General features: G+C 45.1%; 1 protein-coding gene across 1 annotated transcript; it reads right to left on the bottom strand.

The window, feature by feature from the left end:
• Positions 1-1,069: 1,069 nt before the first annotated feature.
• Positions 1,070-20,707, bottom strand: LOC132390282 (NACHT, LRR and PYD domains-containing protein 3-like). The gene is made up of 9 exons (XM_059962895.1): positions 20,049-20,707; positions 16,299-16,390; positions 14,514-14,680; positions 9,271-9,442; positions 9,108-9,173; positions 4,984-6,739; positions 3,926-4,012; positions 3,270-3,437; positions 1,070-3,105 (listed from the first exon to the last, which is right to left on the bottom strand). Exons 3-9 carry the CDS (start codon positions 14,604-14,606, stop codon positions 3,018-3,020), a joined length of 2,430 nt encoding a protein of 809 aa, XP_059818878.1. The 5' UTR covers positions 14,607-14,680; positions 16,299-16,390; positions 20,049-20,707; the 3' UTR covers positions 1,070-3,017.
• Between the last annotated feature and the right edge of the window lie 2,885 nt (positions 20,708-23,592).

Below are 23,592 nucleotides of genomic sequence, written 5' to 3'. Positions count from 1 at the left end.
GGAGTGAGTGGGAAAGGGTGGTGTCATTGGGAGTACGGATGGTGAGAATGAATGGGAAAGATTGGCATTTGATTGGAATCGCTGTCCGTGTGAGTGGACGGGAAGGGACGAGGTCCTGTGAAGAGTGCGGACCGTGGGAGAGGACCCGAAGTGGTGGAGTCCCGCTTTGAAAAATTATCCACAACTTAGATTTCATCCTGGGCTACTTTTCAACCCTACAAGTCAAATGTGATTGTTAACTGCTATGGTTATGATCCCGTCTGTACTCCCCTGCCCGTTTGTGCCACCTCCCACCCTCTCCTGGTCTGTGCAAACTTCATCCCTCCCCGTCTCTGTGACCACTTCTACATATATTCATCGTGTGTGTGTGTGTGTGTGTGTGTGTGTGTGTGTGCGTGTGGTTCCCGGTTCCAAGGTGAACACAGTGTGAGTCTCCACTCAGTTGATACACTACAGAGACGTTTTTATTTTCCCCGTGTCTGACCCCGGGTGTGTGTGATGGGACAGTGTCGAGGGAGCATCACTCTGTGTCTGACCCCGGAAGTGTGTGATGGGTCGGTGTGGAGGGAGCATCACTCTGTGTCTGACCCCAGGAGTGTGTGATGGGTCGGTGTGGAGGGAGCTTCACTCTGTGTCTGACCCCGGGAGTGTGTGATGGGTCGGTGTGGAGGGAGCTTCACTCTGTGTCTGACCCCGGGAGTGTGTGATGGGATGCTGTGGAGGGAGATTCACCCCGTGCTAACGCCGGTCTTCCATCCACCATCCCTCTCATACTAGGAACCTCAGTAGACTTACGTCTGATATATCAGTCGATGTAACTGTCTGCGGGGGGCGGGAGGGGGACAGTTAGCCAGGAAGGGGGTTGGGTGGAGATGAGATCCTGGGCACCCAGACTCCGGCAGTCCGACCTCCCTCAGTCTGGAGCTGAGACGATACTGTGTCAGTGTGAGTTGCTCCGACTCACTGTTGCAGTCCACAGGGTGCGGGGTGGGGGGGGGGGCAGCAGAAACCTCAAATAAAACTCGAGTGCGACACCAGGACAGGAAGTTACAGCGGTTTACTGATTTCATCATGACAAATGTAAATTAAGCAATGTTGGCCATTTGAATTCTGTCCATCACTCTCTCCCTGCAGGCCATTATAGCAAAGGAATCTAGGACTATTTCAGGTCGGGCAGCCACTCTCTCTGACCTGTCACCTTCTGGCGTCCATTTTCTCACAGTGCAGCCCTCCCTTCCTCCCTGGTGACGATTTTCAACGTGCGCGTCAATCTCCCCGGGTGATAGTTTTATATTCTGGCTTTAATCCAGAAACCTATTTTTAATCAGCACATAACTCCCGATGTCTCCTCCCGGTATCACCCCCGGTGATAATTTTCAGTCCCCACCCTGTCGGTCATTTGAACTCTGCCTGTCACTCCCATTCTCTTGTCAGTGTATAACTCCCTCCCTGTCAGCCCTGAGAAACGTGGTGACCACGGCAATCTTAATTCCGCCCATCGCCCCCTCCCTGGCGCCCATTGTCACTCAGCCCATCACTGTCTCCCCGGAGACCATTTTCAGTCAACCTTTCACTCCCTGTCTAGTGAACATTCTAAATCCTTCTGTCGTTCCCTCCCTATTCACCATTTTCAATCAGGAGCCCCTCGCAAGACAAACACTCTCGACCACCCTCCACTCGATTGCGCAGACTGTTTATCACAAATAATAAATATATCGCAAACAATAGAGACCGATCCGACTTCCTCATCTCCGGATCCTGTGCGTCATCACTCCGAGTGTCGTGGAGAGAGGAGGATACAGACACCAGGAAACGTGTGCGGTAATATTCCCGGTGTCGATACAGAGACACGACACCGTGTGCGGTAAAACTCTCAGTGTGGAGACAGAGATCGGGAACTGTGCCTGGCAAAACTCCCAGCCACGTTATGAAGAGCGGGGACCGTGCCAAGTATAACTTCCTGTGTGCTATGTGGACACCGGGAACCGGGCGCGATGAATCACCCGGCCTTGGGACACGGAAACCATAAACCTCTCTCACATGCTCCACCAAACCCCGCCATCTTCAGGAAGACGTGCCGAAGGTCCTTCAGTCCGATCCTATCCGCCGTCTCCGCCAGGAGGTGAGCATCGTCAGTGTAACAAAGCCGTCAACATCCACAGCACCCTCGACGTTCCGTGTAACTAATAAATGTCAAATTTTGTAAACTCCGCACCCAGTTCGGTCAAATACTGAATTCTGGCGTTCTCGCCAATTTCCATAATCCCATTCCCGTTGGAAATAATCGGAATGGAGTCCCACTGGGAGGCAGATAGTGGGGGTGAATGGGAAGGGTCAGATCCCACTGGGAGATCGGACGACAGGACTGAATGGGAGTGATCAGACAGTGGGGAGTAAATTGGAAGGGGCGAAGCCCACAGGCAGGCAAACAGTGGGACAGAATGAGAAGGGACGGGGCCCATTGGAAGTATGGACGATGCAAGCGAATGAGTAGGGATGCGTCCCATTAGGAATGCGGATGAGTGGAGTGAATGGGAAGGGGTGGTCTCATTGGGAGTGTCGATAGTGACAATGAATGAGAAAGAGTGAAATTTATTTGGGATCACGGTCCGTGTGAGTGGACGGGAACGGACGGCGTCCTGTGAGGACTGCGGACCGTGGGAGATGACGGGAAGGGGTGGAGTCCCGTTCTCCAAAATTATCCTCAACTTTGATTTCATCCTGGGCTACTTCTCGAGCCTAGAACTCAAATTTGATTGTTAACTGCTATGGTTGTGATTCCCATTTGTATCCCCCTGCCCGTTTCTGCCCACTCCCATCCTCTTCCGTGTCTATCCCCAGGAGTATGTGATGGGACGGTGTGGAGGGAGTTTCACTCTGAGTCTGTCCCCGGGAGTATGTGACAGGATGGTGTGAGGTTGTTTCACACTGTGCTTGACCCCGGGAATGTGTGATGGGACGGTGTGGAAGGAGCTTCACCCTGTGTCTGACCCTGTGATGTTAACACATTCTGATGTTCACAGATGCACGGTCAATCCAGGTCTGGGTTCCTGCAGAGCTCTCAGTTCGTTCCTCCCTTTCTCACCAAACTGATTCCCCAGCAACCTGAAACAGATGGAGGAATAAAGATGAAATAAACAGTTTTCACAACAGTGTCAGTAACAGGGGACCGGGGTTATTGTTTCAATAGCACTCACAGACAAATATCACCAGGAAATCCACGGATCCGCTGACATTTTATCAGATTGAATGTTAACACAAACACTCACTCTATCCGCTGCAGACTCGGGAGGGTCAGTATGAAGCGGCGGAGGGCAGGGACCCATCGGTCTGTGAGCGAGTTCCATCCCAGGCTCAACTCCCTCAGTGATGGTTTTGTACTGAGAGCAGAGATGAGATCCTCGGCACCAGAATCTGTGAGACCGACACGACTCAGCCTGGAGAAGAGAGGGAGTGAGGGTGAAGGACACAGAGAGACAGGAGATGGTACAAATCCCCAGTGTTTATCAGTAACACAATTACTGATCACATTAATGTTCAGTGTCAGACACCCAGTGACTGTAAACACAATCTCCCACAGTCTTGTACTTACTCCAGTTTCTGTATTTTACACTCCGGGTTCCTCAGAGCCGCAGACACCAGTTTCACTCCTGAATCTCCGAGTTTATTATCACTCAGGTTCAGCTCCGTCAGTGATGGGTTTGTACTGAGAGCGGAGACGAGATCCTCGGCCCCAGAATCTGTGAGACCGACACCCCCCAACCTGGAGATGAGAGAGAGAGAGAGAGTGAGGGTGAAGGACACAGAGAGACAGCAGACGGTACAAATCCCCAGTGTTTATCAGTAACACAATTACTGATCACATTAATGTTCAGTGTCAGACACCCAGTGACTGTAAACACAATCTCCCACAGTCTGTACTTACCTCAGTTTCTGTATTTTACACTCTGTGTTCCTCAGAGCTGCAGACACCAGTTTCACTTCTGAATCTCCCAGTTTATTCCAACCAAGGCTAAACAAAAATAAACAAGTTGATGAACAAAGTGATTCAAACCGTGGGTTTGGGGGAATTTCTCTCACTCGGATATTTCAGGAAACATTAAACCCTTCAGTAAATCACTGCTCGGAGTTCACATCACTGTCAATGTCCCTCACTGCCCAGCTCCAGGGTATTCACCGAATGTCAATAATTTAGTGTGCCGGTGTGACCCTGTAAACTCAACATATTCTGTCCAATTTCCCGATGGTTAGAAAACTGTTCCTGATGTGTTAGGGTTGAAGTGTGGGAGGAAGTACCATAGTGAGGAAGATTCGTGAATGAGGATATGTCGATGGGAGTCGATAGAAGAGACTCCATCTCTGAATTCCCAGCTCCATAGAAGAGCTGGGAAGACAGAATCAGCAGGACGAAGGGGGATGAGGAGGAGAAGTCCCACAGGAGGATGCTGATGGGAAAAGATAATCCCACAAGATGGGACGATGCAGAAATTGATTGCACAGGAGGGTTGAGTCTGAACGGAGGCCCACAATCGGGAGAGGGGATGCACGCATTGGGGACTGGGTATCTGGTGGTGAGCACAGTCACACAGGTGGGCTGATGGTGATAGTCGCACACGGGGATTGGCAGGGGAGTGCAATCTCACAATGGCATTTCTTTCCTTCTCACTGGGACAGTCTGCTGACGGTCTCTTGTCCCTCACTGGGAAGGGGGTGTGAATCTCTGACCCACCTGTTGCAGTCAGTGTTGCTCTGGGTGTCAGTAACAGTGAGAAGGAACATTGTCAATGGACGTGTCACAGGCAGCGGGAAACACAGGCAGCCAGTCCTTTGATTTAATACAGTTAAACCAATGGCCACTGTTCACTAGGCATTTGTCAGAATTCTTCACAATCTGATTTATTACAGTTTTATCCCAGTTTCTTTACATTGAAACAACACAATGGAACAGTTTCACAGTTCAGAGTGAGAGATAAATCAAGTTACCTCAACTCCTGGCACTTGTGCAGCCCGGGTCCCAGCCGTTGGATTCCTTCGCAATGAATGAGGCAGTTCTCAAGGTCGAGGTGTTTTATTGTATCACAGAGTCTGATGACATGAGACAGGACTGCACAGTCAATCGGGGTCAGTGTCATTCCACTGAATGAAAGTGTTTCCACAGATCCCAGTGCGGCCTGAGCCAGTCCACTATTCTGAGACTCAAACAGGTAGTGCAATGAGTTCAGAAAGCTCCTTTTACCAGCATCACTCCATGTGTTTCCAATCTGACGTTTAACCTCCTCCTTCACCCAGTCAATCACCCGGCAGGTTGTTTCATTGGGAAATGGACCCAGAAACTCCTCGAGGCCCCGAGCTGTCATTGGGGAGGTGAGACCAGCAAGAAAACGGAGGAATACCTCAAATCGCCCATCTGTTGTGTTGTGGGCTTCAGTGAGGAATTTCAGGATATCCCCGGGATGTGGATTCAGGAATTGTGCGACTGAAGCTACAAACTCTTGGATGGTGAGGTGTGGGAATGTGTACACCACGCTCCGGGCAGAATCCTGTCTCTCCAAAAGCTCCATCAGGAACCCGGACAGGAACTGGGAAGGCTGCAGATTGTACTTGATCAAATCTACATCTGTAAACACAATTTTCCTTCCGGACACTCCTCTGAAGGCCAACTGACCAACCCTGAGTAACACATCACGGGGGTTCTCAATCTCACGGCCGTGGTTTTTCAGGATGTTGTAAATATAGTAGGAGTACAGTTGGGTGATAGTCTTGGGAACTTGCTGGGGGTCCCTGACTCTTTGTGTGAAGAAGGGGCCCAGTGCCAGAGCGAGGATCCAGCAGTAGGAGGGGTTGTAGCTCATGGTGCACAGGATCTCGTTCTCCTTCACATGTTTGACAACAGCTGCCGCCACCATTTTATCTTCAAAATGCCTGATGAAATATTTTTTCCGTTCCTCACCAGAAAATCCCAGGATTTCAGCCCAGACACTGATCTCAGCCTTTTCCAATAAATGTAACGCAGTGGGGCGGGTGGTTACCAGCACTGAACACCCTGGGAGCAGCTTGCCCTGGATTAAACTGTACACAATGTCAGACACCTTGCACTTGAATTCAGGATCTGTGCATGTGGGCTGAGGTTCTGTGTTTCTCCGGCTGTCAGCAAAATCAATTCTGTCATTGAATTCATCCAAACCATCAAATATAAACAGCAATCCCTCTGGGTTCTTCCAGACCTCTCTCAGAATATTCCCAAAGTAAGGATACTGATCCAGAATCAGTTCCTTCATGTTTATTCTGCAGTTAATGGTGTTTAAATCGCGGAATTTGAAACTGAAGACAAACTGGAATTGTTGATATATTTTCCCTGTGGCCCAGTCATAAACAATCTTTTGTACCATTGTTGTTTTTCCGATCCCTGGAACGCCGGCCACCGCTGTGGACATCCCAGATTTTTTTTCCATGTTAGGTCTTTGAAATTGTTTAAGAAAACTCCTCTTGAATAACTGATGTATCCGGATTTTTTCCAGCTCTCTGTGGAGATGTTTCTCTCTCAATTCTTCGTGGGCTCTGCCTCTTGCTAACAGCTCATGTTCCACCAGTCTCCGATCTCGAACAGTAGAAATGACCGTGAGCTCAACGTATCGATCAACCAGCTGGAAAACCTTCACCTTCTCCCTCATCAGGATCGTGTTCACTCTCAGTGTTTCAGTTTGTGCCCGCAGAGTCTCCTTGTGTTTCCTTCGAACATCTTAGGACGGAGAGAAATAGGTTGTCTGATGAACATAGACATTCAACGTATTTTCCCGAATAAAAAAAAAGTTGACAACATTGTTTGGGTGAAATCGGGAGATCAGTGATGACAGTGTCTGAAAATGAACGACGGCCCAGAAACATTTCTGATCTGATTGAGATCCATTGTTAAAGGCTCCACTCTCCCCTCTATTGGTAGTTTGCAGATTCCCCGGTGTTCCAGCGAGCACCAAGTGCACACGTGATTCTGGAGAGGAGAGTGTTGTGTGGAGCGGGTGGTTTCACTGTGTTCAGCTCCTGCTGAACTCTGCAACACTGCAGAAGGTAACTGTGAACTCAGGCAATACCCTGTAGGAAACTGAGGAAGATGTCATCAGTAATAGACGACTCTGTAGTCGGGGGACAGATAGGCGATTCTGTGGGCACAGAAAGGCAACACGGATGGTACTTTGGTGCCAGGGTCCGAAATGCCTCTGGACAGACAATATGTTGAGCAGCCAGATGTCTTTTCACAAATTGGTACATATGACATTGGGAGAAAAAAAGGGAGGAAGTCTGGAAGACAGAACATAGGGAGATACGAATGAAGCTGAGAAGCTAGAACTCAAATGTGCTTGTCACAGAATTCTTGCCTGCTTCACACGATAGTAAAGATAGGAATAGAATGAAGTGGCAGTAAATGCGTGGCTGAAGAATTGTGTCATGGGGCAGTGACTCAGATTTCTAGGATAACTGAGACCAATTCTGGGGCAGGTGGGACCTGTACAAAAGAGACATGTTGTACTTGAATCCGAGGGGGGCCAATATTCCTGCGGTAAGATTTACTGGAGCTGTTGGGAGTGTTTTAAACTAATATGGCAGGGGGGTATTTAAATGCTCGTAGCATTCAGAATAAAGTGGATGAACTCTTGGTGTTGTGGGCATCACTGAGTCGTGGTTGAAAGAAAGCCATAGTTGGGAGCTTAACGTCAAAGAATATACTTTGTGTCAAAAGGGCAGGCAGGACGACATAGGTGGTAGTGTGGCTCTGCTGGTGGAAGATGTAATTGCATCTTTAAAAAGAGGTAACATGGCGTCAGCGAATGTTGAATCTTTGTGGGTGGAGATAAGAAATTGCAATGGTAAAAAAACTGTGGGAATCATATATAAGCTTCCAAATAGTAGCCAAAATGTTGAGATGAGATTGCAAAGGTAGCTTCAAAAGGCATGCAATAAGGATCATGCCACAGGTGTAATTGGACACTTCAATATGCAAGGGAAGTAGGAAAATCAAGCATACTTAAGGTGTCTGATCGCATGAGAGGCAATTTATTGAATTCCCACGAGATAGCTTTGTAGAGCAGCTTGTGCTTGAGACTACTCGGGGAAAGTCTATATTAGACTGGGTGTTGTGTAATAACCCAGATCTTAACTGGGAGCTTAATGCAAAGGAACCTTAGGAGGCAATGATCATAAAATGATTGGATTCAAATTGCAATTTGAGAGGGAGAAATATAACATACATGTACCAGTATCGCAATGTAATAAAACGCATTACAGAAATGGCATATAAGGTAGCAAATGTGAGTGGAAAGTTGGAAGAAGGGAAAACTTTTAAAATCCAACACCAGGCCACTAAGAAAGCTGTAAGAAGGGAAAACATGAAATATGAGGGCAATCAAGACCATAATATAAAACAGGATAACAAACTTTGTTTTCAGTTATATAAAGAGTAAAATGGAGGAAAGAGTTCATATTGGACCACTGGAAAATGACGTTGGTAAGATAGAAAAGTTACTGGCACGGATATCGGAATGACTGACAAGAGATATGGAATGATAGAGACAGCAAGTGAGAATAAAAGTGGCCTTTTCTGGTTGGCTGCCAGTGACTAGCGGTGTTCTGCAGGAGTCATTATTGCGACCGCTGCTTTTCACATTGTTAGTCAATGCATTAGATGATGAAATTTATAGCTTTGTGGCAAAGTTTGCGAATGATAGAAAGATAGGTGCAGGAGTAGGTAGTGCTGAGGAAGCTAGGCGATTGCAGCAGGGCGTAGACAAATTGGAAGAATGGGCATAAAGATTGCAGATGGAATACTGTTTTTGGAAATGTCCATTAATACATTTTGGTTAAAAGAACAATAGTGCGGACCATTATCTAAATGGGAAGAAGGTCGAAACATCAAAGTTACAGAGGGATTAGCAAGCTTCCAAAGAGGTTAATTTACGGTCCGAGTCTGCAGCAAAAAAGGCAAATGTAACGTCGTCATATATTTCAAGGGTAAACGAAGGTAATAGCAAGGAGAAAATGCTGAGACTTTATAAGACTGTAGTCAGACTTTCAGCGTGAATTAAAAACATTGACATGTCCGTTCCATCACTTACCTTTCAGATGCTTGGGCACTTCAGATAAACTCCGCTCAGTGTCCATGTAGGCGACCTGGCCGTCACCTGTTCAAACAGATTAACCTGCATGAAGTCTGTTCTGTGTAATACTATAAATTCATCAGCATCTATATTGTAATACACAGTGTATTGTTCACCGTACCACGTTCCCGTATTTCATTCAATATTCTGCTCAGCCTCGGTAAATGATGATGTAATTTCACAAAGGATTCCCACATCACCTTCCGGGCCCCGGAGCCCTTCTCCATCACCAGATCCAGGAGGAGTTTGGAAGCGCCCGCTCGGTTCCCCTTCTCGGCGAGCTCAGTCACGCTCTGTAATGAACAATGGGAAATATATTGAGGAGCGGAGGGATGGTTTCAAATCTACCCTGATCATAGACTGACCCAGCATATTCTGCTCTCCACAGATCGCTAACAGACATTGAAGTGTTCAAAGCGGGGTAAAGATTTAAAAAGAAAAGCGAGGGGGTCGTTCGGGACATTCCGCGCCACAGATTGCGGGGTACTTATCCACTTGGCAAAGCTTAGGCGGAGCAGACGTAATGTGAGTGATTGAGAGATAGAGCGTGGAGTTGAGACTTTGTGTCAGAGAGGTTTCAGTGAGAAGAGGCAGAGGCTTTAGGTAGATTTTCTATAGTATTTTCGATTCCTTTTCACAGTTAGAACAGTGAGAATACCAGGCAGGATAGTGGAATGTTCTTCATACAGGGTGTGGCAAGGCAGGGAAACCTCCAATGTCCCCGATAACTACACCTTCAGGAATTAACCATATAACCATATAGTTGCATCCACCTACAGCTTCTTACAGACTGTGTTCAGGAATTGGAGCTGGATGAACCCAGGTTATTTCAAAAAGCTGCGAGGTCGGCTGGCAGTCGATAAAGGGAGGGAGCTGTTACCAAGGCCAGGACACAGGAGGGGAAAAGAGGACAGGCAGCCACTTCAGGAAACCCCACTATAACAGGTATACGGCTTACAGTTGCGGGGTATGACTTAACAGAGGAATGCCACGGCGATTATGTCTCTGGCACTGAGTTTCGTTTTGTGACACAGTAAGGGTGAGAAGAGTGAACTGCACTGACAGGGGAACTCAAGGGTTAGAAGAACAGACAGGAGATTCTATTAACGAGTACAAGATTTCTGTATGGTGTGTTGCGAAGGTCAGGGAGTCCTCGCTTTGACTCTGAAACTTTCTTAAGGGCACGGTGAGCAGCCAGAGGTCGTAGGCCACGTTGGTACCACTGATGTACTAGTGAAGTGTGATGAGGCCCTGCAAAGTTAGCTCATGGAGTTAGATGCTAGGCTGACGGGCAGGAACTCCATGGCCGCGTTCTCAGGATTGCTACCCATAAAACGTGCGAATGAGGCCTGAAATAGGACGGTGTACAGTCTAACGTGTAGCTGATGAAATGGTGCATGACGGAGTGCTTCAGATGCTTGGATGTATGGGCTCTCTTCCAAGGAAGTTGGGGCTTAGAGACACCTGATCGTTTTGCACCTGAACTGGAGGAGAACTGATACCCTTGCGGGAAGGTTTGTTAGAGTTACATGGGGAGGGGGGAGGTGTTAAACTTGAGTTGCAGGGGGATGAAGAACCAACGTGGATAGTGGAGTGGTTGAGTGGGAAAGATGTTGTTAAGCCGACATGCAAAGTCAGGAAACTAAAGGATAAGCATCGTGAAACTTCTTTTCTCCAAAATGCGTATTATTTCAATGCAAGGAGTATTGTAGGAAAGTCAGATCAACCTAGCGCATGGATCAGCTCATTGAATTACAGCATTGTAACCTTTAGCGTGATTTCGTTGGAGGAGGTTCAGGAGTGGCAGCTCAGCATTCCAGGGTTCCTTTGGGTTAGACATGATTCGATAGAGCGAGAGGGATTACAGATGGAGGGCTGGCATAACCAGTCAGAGAAAATATCCCTGCATTGCTCAGACAGGACAAACTGGATAGCCGGTCCAATGAGACTGCATTGGTGAAACTACGGACTAAGAAAGGTATGACCACATAGTGGGATTATATTATAAAGCACCCAATAGTCAACGGGATTTACAAGAACAAATGTGCAGGGAGATCACAGAAACAAAAAAACAGAACATACTGTGTTTTCATTTATTGACTGGCACTCCGTGTTAAAGCGCTGGATGGGATAGTGTAGGTCAAATGTGTCCAGGGAGTTTCTGTAATCAATATATTCATGTGACAACTGGACAGAGCACATTCTGGAATTCCGATCAGGGTACAAGACAGGGCAAGCGACAGAGGTGTGTTCAGGGGAACGCTTTGGATCTGGTTATCATAATGTCATTAGGTTAAAGATCATTGTGGAAAGGATTGGGTCTTGTCCTCAGGTTAAGATCCTAAATTGGAGAAAGGCAAATTTTAATGGTACCGGAAAAGATCTGACGAAAGCAGATTAGGACAGGTTGTTTAGTGGTACAGATGTGCTTGATAAGTGAGAGGCCTTCAAAACTGATATTTTGAGAGTACAGATTTTTAATCCATAAATGACCACAAGTGAAGAGTTTGTACGTTCCGATGTTTTTTTTTTTTTGTTTTTTTTTGTGATATCACGGCCCTGAGCGCATCGCAAGTATAGGCTTGAAGAATCAAATGAGGTACTTGATGAGTACAAGAAATGCAAGAGCTACTAAAGGAGGAAATCAGGAGGGCCTGATTTATACCCAGGTATAAATTCAAAAATCAAATATGTTTTGAACAAAAATATACCAACGGACTAAATTTGTCCTCTTGAAGTTCAGAGTGGGCCTTTATGCATGAAGCTGGAAAAGGTGGGGGAGATTTTAAATAGATGTTTTTGCATTTACATTTACTTGAGAGACATTCAGAGTCTTTAGATTGAGGTGAAACAGCGGTGAGTTCGTGGACTCTGTACAGATTACAGAGGAGGAGGTGTTTGCTGACTAATGCAGAATAGTGTGGATAAATCCCCAGGGTTTTCCTTCGTACCTTGTCTGAGGCTAGTGCAGAGATTGCAGGAGTTCTAGTAAAGATATTTAAAATGCTAGGTGCAGCAGTATTGGAGGGTAACAATGTTGTTCCGCTGTTTGAAAAGGATGCAAGAATAAGCCAGGGAATTATAGGCTGGTGAGCCTAACACAAGTGGTGGTATATTTATTGGCAGGTATTCTAAGGAACTGAATATGAGTACTTGGATGGAGAAGGATTCACTAGGATTCAACACTAATTTTCGCATGGTCAATCCTGTATAACCAATCTTATGGTTTCTCGAGGAAGTTAGCAAGCGAGTAATGAAGGCAAGTGAGTGGATGTTGTCAACATGGACTTTAGCAAGGCGATTGACAAGTCCCTCATGGGAACCTAGTCAATAAGATTAAGTCGCTTGGCATTCATGACACGGTAGTAAGTTGGTTTAGATATTGTATTCATGAGAGAAGCTAAGAGAGGTAGTAGAGGTTTGCTTCTCTGACTGGAGGTCTATGACAGGTGGTGTCCTTCAGGGATCGGTACTGGGTCTGGTGTTTTATGTCACATATCTAAACGGTCTGGATGACATGTGACAAAATGGGTCAGTAAATCTGTGAATGACATCAATGTAGTAACAGCGAGGAAGTTTAACAGAGCTTGCAGCTGGACTTGGAAAAGCTGGAAAAACGTAGAATGGAGATCAACAGATAGAATTTAATCAAGACAAGTGTGTGGTTTTGCACTATTTGAGGACAAACCACGATAGCACTAAGGCATTGAGTGGTAGAGCATTGAGCAGTGCGGTAAAACCAAGATATCAGGGAATACAGATCAAAAATTGCTTAAAAGTGTCAGGCGTAGATGTCCTGGTAAAACGTTCAGGATATGGGCATTCATAAATCAAAATATTATATACAGAAGTTGAGATAGTCTGTCGGAATTGATGTTACAGGGGCTAATTGGGAGCAATGTGTGCACCAACCGCTCGGAATGATATCAATAAGATTGAACAAGTGCAGAAAAAGTTATATAAAGGTTTGTCAGGACTTGAGGGCCTGAGATATAGGGGAAGTGTGAATAGGTTAGGTCTGTCTTAGAGTGCAGGAGAACCAGGAGAGATGTGATAGAGGAATAAAAGTGCATAAATGGTATAATGACTGTAGATGCGAACAGGCATGTATTAGTGATGTTGGGTGAGACCGGAATTGGAGGTCTTGGATTAAGGGTGAAAGATGAAAGAAAATTTGAGGGAGAAAATCTTCACTCAGAGGCTGGTGAGAGTATGGAACCAGCTGTCACCGGAACTGGTATACGTGCATTCAATTTGAACATTTAAAATTATTTGGCTAAGTACATGAATGAGACGGGTATGAATGTCTCTAGTCGGTGTGCAGATCAATGTGACCAGGCGTATAATGTGGAGCTGATGGGCCGAAGAGCCTGTTGCTGTACTGTAGAGTTCAATGACTATGGCTAAGTCAAGCTATGACAGGGTCACTGTTGATATTCCCTGTGGTAATCCCCGGCGAACCGCAGCAGAGAACTGGCAGTGAGGAGCAGACAGCAATTGCAATCCTTTTCTGCGTGTCAGAGAGACCAAAGTCAAATGGTGGTAATGCAGAGAAGGAAGTTTGGATTAAAATTGTCAGCTGTCTCGTGTGGAATGTTAGTTCTAGGGATCATGTTTGGCTCTTCACTAAAATTCAATCTGGTGAGCAATAGGTGAATGTGTCCCAGTAACACGAGGACCATTTGAAAGGAGTTTCTTGGTAATTCCGAGTTAACTGCAGATGCTTGGACTACTTTCAATTGTAAGATTTTGCAGTTCCCAGTGTTAACAGTATATGCTGTGATAATTACAAACTCCAAATGGAACAGTCACAAGGAACAGAATGTAACTGAACCGTGAGGCATGTTGGGAGATTTGATCAAATGAATTAGGGTTAGTAGTTGAAAAGTGAGACGATATTCAGTACTGCCTGTGCAATTGACGATGCGGTTGAAGGTAGACTGGAGAAATGAGCTGAGAAATAGTCACTATATATTTGATTAGTGGGAAAACCCGGGGGTAATTAAAATAGTCGGGTGTATGGCCATTAAGTTCGAGTGTTGGGAACATGATGTAATGTCAGACTGAGTGGTGTAAAGTGGTTCTCTGTCCACTTGCAATGTCCGGCAACTGAACGTCACTAAATTCACCTCTCAATCATTGTCTGTACCCTAACCTGTCTAAAAGTGAATGTGTTGAGAAAAATGGACAGAGGCCTATATTGGTTAATAAAGTTTCAGAGTTTCTGCAAACGAAAACTCTTTTCTTCATTTTGACCACAAGCATTACAGGATTTTCACAGCCCAGAGGCGCCGTTACACCGGTTCTGTCGGTCTGTGATAGATTCTGTAGAAGCTACACTCAGCCTATGTTCCAACCACTTACATGATACTCTAGCCCGGTGAGGTGATCCTCGCCCATTAACATGAAGCTGACTCCCTCCACACCCTCCTCAATTGCCTGCTCCAATCGCTCCATTTAGAATCGCGTCAACCGTAGCAGGTGGTGATCCTCACAATTTGACAGGAAGGCGGAGATTGCGGAGTTCAGATCTGTAGTCATTCATAGAAGATAAAATTGTAGATGTACTATGCGGATGCAGACACGATGCCAATTTAAACCAATCCCATCTTCAGGAACATGATCAATATCCCTCCGTTCCCGCCCTACTCATGAGTTCAAAAGCCTCTCAGATGCTGCTGAGTATCTGTTTCCAGTCCCTCCCTCGGCAGCTCATTCCAGACATCGATCACTCTCTGTGGAAAATATGCATCCTAAATCCCCTTTAAACTTTACCCTCTAATCTTAAACCTATTCCCTCTGGGATTTGTGGTGAAACTCATCTGCACCCTCTCCAGACTCTTCACAACATTCTCGTGATGTGGTTACCAGATTTTTGCACAGCATCGAAATCGTCTCTTAACTAACGTTCATCAAGTTACAGCCCAACTTTAACAAACACCTCAGCTCATCGTTAGAACCCTACCAATTGTGTTTCCACTTTCAGATAGCTATGCATATCCATCACAAGGCTCGATCATACATCAATCTTACTAATGGTCCCAGCACTCACTGTGAACATCGCTCGCGACCTTGACCTCTCACAAGTGCAACCTCTCACATTTGCCTGAATTAACTGTACTTGTTGACTCTGTTCATATTTATGATTGGATGCTGAACACTCTGACAACAGTCCCAAATTTACGCAACTCCGCCAAGTCTGTAAGTCAACGAATCAGTCCACCCAGTATATCATTTTCAGCAACACATAGTGTATTATTAATTTATTTACATCACACACGACACATGGTGAAGCAGTGATCCTTGTGGACACTTCTGGTCACAGACCTTCAGCCAGAACACCGCTCCTCCAATCCAGACTCCATTTTATGTGCCCAAGACAACTTTGAAATCAATTTACAAATTCTGTAAGACTCCTCAACCCGAAATGTCGGTAGTTAATTTCTCTCTACAGATGCTCCCTGACCTGCTGAGTAACTGCAGCATTTTGTGCGGTGCCCGCTCCACTTATCATTTTGTTTTACTTTAATCCTATTCGCCAAGGACCTTTCATTGTTTCGGCAGCCCACCCCACCAACCACCAGATACCCTGTGTAAAATTTCTCTTGTTTACTGTCTTCTGCACACAGCCCGTTCTCCCACAATATAATGATCTTTAAATTGGCCACAGAAAACAAGACACTGGGAAAATCCTCTCACCTCCATTGTTCAACAACCCAAAAATCGGGAGAGAATTCACCATTGCCGTTCCCAAAGTGAAAACAACATCTGTTCCTCTCACTGGCTGTCAGAGGCATTTCCCACATCAGAGCGCACCAAATGCTGACATAAATTCTATTTGTCCCCTCGACTGTTACATTGCCCGCTGTTGTATTCCTGTCTGAGTGTTACCCACTCCCACCTTATTCAGGAGCTCCTTCTCCTTTCTCTCAGGTGAAGATTTGTGTGGTGAGGGGAGCGATTCGACTCGTTAGGTCCCTGTGCTGGAGCTGGTGAATTGTTCAATGCTCATGGACGCTTTACCATTTGGAATAATGCTTTCTCTCTGCTCCTTTATCGCCCAAGTTTATCCCTCTGAACTATTGATGATTTGACTACACATGTACCATAAGGACCGAATTTTAATGAGAAAGAGCCCAGTGAACATACCTGTGTCCATTCTGACTCTGACTGACGTTGGTTGATTGTCTTCTTCTTGTCTTCCGTCCGAGTGGAAGAAAGCCCCACCTGCTGGCAATGACCTGAATTACACAAATAAAGGAGTGAGTCAGTTCCTCTGTCCCTCATAATTTAAAACAAGTTCGTAACGTCACTGCTCACCCTCCTACATTACAGGGAGCAAATGGAGATTGGAACAAAGACCTCCAACTGAACACAAAGTTCAAGAAGATAGCAAAGAAGAATAAGGAAACTTACTTAAAGGAGCGATGCACTGAAGCTGAAGAAGCCAGCAGAATTGGAAATAAAACAAAACAAGAGATCTGTTACACAAGATTAGAGAAATCAAAGGAACATTTCATGTAAAATGAGCATAGGAAAAGACAAAGAAGGGAAGGACCTCACAGAAGCAAAGGACATCAAAAGGAGTTGGCAGAAACACACAGAAGAATTGTAGAAAGACCCAACAGCGATGACACCTGCAATGGCCCCCTCATCGATGTAGAGCCAGACATTCTGGAAAGTGAAGTCCACTGGGCGATAGAAAACATTGCCAATAATTAGGCTGCAGGATGTGCCAGGAGTCCAGTTGAATTGTTTAAAATTCTAAAAGATGGTGCTGTAAACGTGTTGCATGCAATTTTCCATCAGCTCTGGGAATCCAAAAAATAACAATGACCTGTAGGCTGGATTAAGATCCATTTTTATTTCAATACCCAAGATGTGAAATGTAAAGGATTGTTCAAATTACCAAAACTTACTGACAATTTTCACATCCGAGAAAGGTAATGCTAAAGATCACGCAGGCACGACTCCAACAATATATGGAACACGAACAGCCAGATGTACAAGCTGCTTTTAGAAGAGGCAGAGGCACCAGAGTCCATATTGCTAACCTAGGCTGGATAATGGAGAAATCGCAAGAATTCCAGAAAAGTACTTATCAATGTTTTATTGACTACTCTAAAGCCTTCAGCCGTGTGGACCATAATAAACTATGGCAAATCCTTAAAGAAATGGGAATACCGGGACATCTGTTCTGCCTTATGAGAAACTTGTACAATGATCAAGAAGCAACAGTTAGAACTGAGCAGGGAACAACAAACGGGTTCAAGTTTGAGAAAGCAGTATGACCAGGTTGCACACAGTCACCCTGCTTATTTAATCTATATGCTGAACACATCATGATGAATGCCGGTCTAGAGGACACGAGATGTTGGAATCAAATTTACCAGACAAAACTTTAACAATTTCAGATAGGCAGGTGATAATATTCTAATGGCTGAAAGTGAGGAGGATCTGAGGCAGCTTCTAATGAACGTGAAAGAAGAAAGTGGAAAGCTGGCTTCGTGCTCAATATTAACAAAACCAACCAGTCCTGTTAACTCCGTGGTGATAAATGGAAAGCAAGTGGAAGCAGTGACGAATTTTGTCTTCCTCAATACAAAAAATTCTATAGATGGTACATGCAGCCACAGAAGTAAACGGCATTTATTTCTGGGGAGGACAGAAATGGGGATTTAGAGAAACTACTGAACAGCACAGACATAACATTGTCTACGAAGGACCGTAGAGACGTCTATGGTATTTCCAGTTGAGATGTATGTCTGTGAGAGCTGGATTATTAGTCAGGCTGAATACAAAAAAATCGACACCTTTGACTTTGGATGCTGGAGGAAAGTGTTAAGAGTTCGTTGGACAGCAAGAAGATCCGAAAAATCAATACTTGGAGAAATACAGCCAGACTGCTCACTAGGAAGCTTGAAAAGCTGAAATATTTTGGCCACATCATGAGAAGACAGGATTCCTTGGAGAACACTCTGTTCGGTAAAACAGAAGGTAAAGGAGAAATTGACAGACTATGACGAATAGATAATATTATTCAGGAAATGCCTATGCCCTTGGGGTATCTTAGAGAGGCAGTTTCCAACAAGGAGGCTTAGTGTGCAGTAACGCTGTTGTATTTGGCTGTGTTCATGGGTTTTCATGTATGTTTTGAACGACAATTAAACGAACATAAGTTGGACAATAATTGCATCATAAATAAAATACTGAATCAATATAAATGTTGTCAGCCAATAACATACTTGTAAATGTTGCATTTTGTCCCTAATGTAGACAAGGAGCAACCATACTCCAAGCATCTGTCCCCACAACACCCACTGGGACAGACTGTTGGCCTAAGGTGCATCTGCTTACTCCGTTGTTTAAACCCAGACTCCTCAAACAAAATGAAGCCACCGGGTCCCTCCAGATAGTAAGATTGTGACTTGCTGTCAAAATCACTCCGACTCCGCACTTGCAGGCAACACTTTATCGGTGTCCACTAAAAATATGCTGAAGTCTTCTCCATCCTTTCTCATTCAGAGGAGATAAAACCCCTGAACTCCCACTTCAATCTGTCGCCCTTAAAGCTCCGCCAACTCCTTGTTAAGGAAACCCCTTAATGACGAAGCCCATATCCCCATTGCTGTTATGCTAAATTGGTATTTGGTGTCACCAAGGAGAGCCAAGTAAATGTTACGTCACTTCACGAGAGATACCGGGCACGCGCAGCATGCTGAAATCGTCTCAACGTCAGCCCGAGACTGACGAAGCTCCGCGAGAGGGCGCGCTTGGGTGGTGAGCTGGTGCGCGTGGTAGATGGGGAGACTGTGGACCACAACCCAAATGCATAAGTGGACCACTCGGCCTACCGAACCTGCTGCTGATCTGATTTAAACTTTTTTTACGCATTCTCCCAAGTTCATTCCGATCGCACTTCAACCCCATTCTTTATAAACAAACAGAGCTTTAAATGGAATAAAAGGGTATAATTTCACTGGTCAGTGAGTAGAAAGAGTTCCTAACTCCCGCCATGAACACCGGCAAAAAATAGGAGGGTGAGAGGGTGAGTGGGAGTGGGGTGGGAAGAGGAGGGTAACCTGTTGCTTCTTTTCACTACATGATGCTCTGTCCACAGGCAATCCTTCCAAAGTCTCTCTGAACATCGCATCTACCTTAATATCAACTGCTTCATAACCAGACCCAACACGCTGCTTCCCATCCGAAAAGAACTGAGTTTAAACCGACTCCGTCAGCGACAGCAGTCCTGGCTTCAAGGACATTCGTTCATCTCAAGAACAGGTATAACCCGTGCCTTTGGTACAGGGTCAAATGGGAACATTGCAAAACCTACTTCTTGTTAATCGCAGATTCATAAGTTCTGACAATTTCTTGGTAGAAAAATGCTTGTTGACTCCAGGCTATGTAAATGTAAATTATTGGTTGGCATTTGCTAGTTAGAACTGAAAGAAATGTGGTGCTGGGACATTTGGCTCCAAGAAGGTTTGCTCTTAGTAGAGGCTTGCATGACAACGAGGGCAAGTATATCATTGCAGCTTGTAATAGACAGAGCAGTCAATGTCATGTTGCTGTAGTTCATGGTAATTCCGCATTTCTGCAATCACTATATCAGGTAGCAGTTGCGGCGTCTTATATTGGGAGGGAATTCTCAACGCTTTTTGAAATTATTATGACGTAATACAGACAAACAAGGAAACATGAGAAGTGAGAAGTTTGAAATGAGCAAACAGCATGAGGGAATATGCATGGCTTCAGAGAGATGGGATGCTGACAGCACAGTAGTACATCTGGAATGGCGCTTCTAGGTTTTTTCAGCCTCCCTCCAGCTATTTCCTATTTTCTTTGGTACAGAAATGTAATGTCTAAAGGACCAGTGTTTGAGTAAATGAGACTCACCAAACTTTCTCCTGACTGAGCCAGTGTTAACCGAGTCAGAAGGGTTCCCTCGAGTTGGTGCTTTCAGTCCTCCGGTTGGTTCCTTGTTACTGTTCCCTCGTCTTCAGTTGTGGTTTGCTTTCGGTCACGGGCTTTTCTTCCAATAAACCTCTCACCGCAGGTCCAACTTTAACCAGACAGATAATGATGTATGTAACTATTACAAACGAGATCAAAGCATTAACCTGAAATTTAAATCTTGAACGCATATATCAGGATCCGAGTGAAGAAATCTGGAATTGGAGGAACTCATCAGGCCAGGCAGCATCTGTACGTCGACTCTACTCTCTGCTATTGATGTTTTATGGCCTGCTGAGTTCCTCCAGCTTTTTGTGTGTGTTGCTTGGAATTCCAGCATCTAAATGTTTTCTCTTGTTTGTTATGGGCTACAAAGAAGTCATTGTTCAGTCACGGTATAAAGTTTGTCATAATATATAGGAGTAGAATTGGGTGATTCGGTCATTCTAGTCTATTCCATAATCAATATTGGAGGATTTTCTCTCACCACCGTATTCTTGCTTTCCTGATATAATACGCAACCTATTTAGCAATCCAGAACATGAATATATCCAATGATTGCCTCCAACACTGCATCTGGAGATTTTCACTTGATTGAGATGGGATAAAAAAAAAGTCATTGTTCAGTCATGGTATCAGATACAAGTCATAATATATAGGAGTAGAAATAGGTGATCCATAGTCAATCATGGAGCATGTTTTTTTTTTCCAGCACTGTATTCCTGCTTCCCTGCTATAATACTCAATCTATTTAGCAATCCAGTAGATGATATATACCCAACGATAGCCTCCACCACGCTTTGTAGTAACAAATTCCACTGATTAACCAATCTTTGGCTCTCATCTCAGTTTCAAAGTGAAGCTTCTTTATTCTGAGGCAATACACTCAGATCCGAGACCGTCTAATCAAGACACCTTCTCTATTCCCACTGCATCCAGACTTCTTGTCATTCAGTCGGTGTAAATCATCAAGCCCGCCCTAACTTCTCCTACTCCTCCAACCAACCCCCTGAACTCCACTGAACACAGGCCCAGGGCCATCAAATGCTCCTCATGCAAAATGCTTATCATTCCTCGGATTATTCTTTGAACCTTGTTAGCAAAAACTGTACTGAATACATTTCCGGGGAAAGAAAAAACAGGACATTTGGTATCAGGATAATGGGAAAAACTGTGGTTTCTTTACTCTTCCATCAATTCTTACTAAACGAGCGCAGGGGCACTGATCCATTCGCAGGAGATTTAAAGTGTTCCAGGGTGAATGTAGTAAAGAGAAACTGGAATTACTAGAAACGCTTTGCAGGTAAGGAACAGCCGTGGGGAGAGGAAAAATGTTAACAATTCGGTTTCCTGACCTTTCGTCAGAATGAATTCAAACATCATCCAGTTTTTAGCGGAAAATCTTGGATTCTTCTCCATAGAGCGGTGGGGACTGAGAGAAAATCTGATAGAGGTTTATAAGAGTATGAAAGACATAGATAGTATGGGAGTATGGGAGTAGACAGGGAGTATGGTTTCGCTGTTTTGAAATATCCAATACCAGAAGACATGCAATGAACGTGTGAAAGAGTAGATGCAAAGGAAATGTGAGGGTAATTTGTTTTACTCAGAGAGGTGTGGATGCCCGGAATGCTCTGTCTGTTATGGTGGTGGAAGCAAATACATTGGAGGCGTTTGAGAGTCGTTTAGACAGGCACGTGGGTGTGAGGAACATTGAGAGGATATGGACATTGTGTAGGTAGGAATTAGTTTTGGGAATGGGGGGGTTGATTTGCTTCTCAGCTGGTTTGGCACACCACTGAGCCCGAAGGGCCTGTTCCTGTGATGTACTGTTCCATGTTCTGTTCCATCTTCAGCATCTCGAGTTTCTGTTTGATTCTCACTGGCAGATAGACAGGTGGCAGTGAGGGGGGATTTCCAAATGTGAATTGAATTCTGAAACCCTGTGCTATTTCTACTGGTGTAAACACAAAACAGAGTATTTAATCACAGCCTCTCCCTGTGAGGGATAGAATGAGGACTCATTCTCTGCTTTACTTCAAATGGAAATTCAGAACCAAAGATCTGAGCACAGAACAGGAATACTCGCTCAACAGCTCATAAACCCAGACAACTTAATCCCTGATGCATTTATCTGGGTCAAAACAAGTGCGGTATCCCGGGATCCAACCTCAGAGGGTCACAGCCCACACCGAGAGCCTCGCACATCTTTTCCAGATCTCACACTGAGAGATTCACGCTACCAATATCCAGCCCCCGGAGACGTCTGCTTCATTGCGGAAGGAGGAACACCCAGCCGCATCTATAAAAGCACCAACGTGGACCAAAGCCCAAACACCACAATTTCCATATTCCTGGAGACCCCATCCCTAGATTGTATCTCAGGCACCAACTCTCTCAGGGCTCTTTGCTGCCGGTTATATGCGGCAGTGTCTCAGCTAATCCCAGTTCAAAAACTTACACTCCAACACCAACCCATGACAGAACTGGAGCCTGATGATCCTTTGTCTGGACGGAGAAACATGGATATTGGGTCCTAAAGAGGGCACTGATACATTTCAACTTGTCTCGACAGTTAGATTGAGCATATTTGTTCATTATTTTATTGTTGAGGGCGGTGTAGCCCAGGTCAATTAGCAGCCACTTTTCCCGGCGTATAACAGGAACTAAATGTTTTAAATATCAAATTGAAAATATAGCACTGGAAGCACAGTACAGGAGATTTATTTTTGTTCTTTTGATGCACAAAACACTGACTGACTGCAAGATGTTTGACACACAGAATAGAATTGCATAAATGCAATCCCTACAATCATTAGTTGTTTCTTCATTCCAGCACATACATCATCCATCCCGCACAGTGAATGCTCAAAGCCACTCTCTCTCCGCTGAGATTCAGAAACCAGACAGCGATAAACATGTTCAGCTCTTCTTGCAGCTCTGGTGAGCTGTTGCCCTGGCAAAGGAGGAAGTAGCTCGCAAAGATAACCGAAAAAGGAAATAACACATTCAATGCGACATGTTCTGAGTTTCATTATGGCAAAGATGAACAGAACATTCTGCCATTTTGTAACGGTGAAACTAAAATTTCAGCTGTTGTATTTACCTTGTCGAGGTGCATTCAGTAAATTTCCTGATAGTTCCAGCTCTACAGAGCTCTGAGCAGTGCAGACTCTCGTCCAAAATAAAAACACAATGTTGGATACCACCTGTCTGCAACAAATGTGGTTCATGTGTAGAAGTTTCAATTGAGATTCACAGAGCCCTTAGAGCACAGACACAGGACTGTTAGCCCATTCACCCCGTGCCATGTTCGGTGTGGTCCCATCCCCCTGCACCCAGACCACAGCCCTCTATACCTCCCTCTACCCAACCATCTCTCAAAAACCACAATTGAACCTTCATCTCTCACTTCTGCTGGGAACTGCTTCCGCATTCGCACCGCCCTCTGAGTGAAGTAGTTTCCTCTCAGATTCCCCTTAAATGT

Source organism: Hypanus sabinus, unplaced genomic scaffold, assembly GCF_030144855.1.
Source record: "Hypanus sabinus isolate sHypSab1 unplaced genomic scaffold, sHypSab1.hap1 scaffold_830, whole genome shotgun sequence".
Lineage (NCBI taxonomy): Eukaryota > Metazoa > Chordata > Chondrichthyes > Myliobatiformes > Dasyatidae > Hypanus > Hypanus sabinus.
This window is presented reverse-complemented; position numbering and strand designations above follow the sequence as displayed.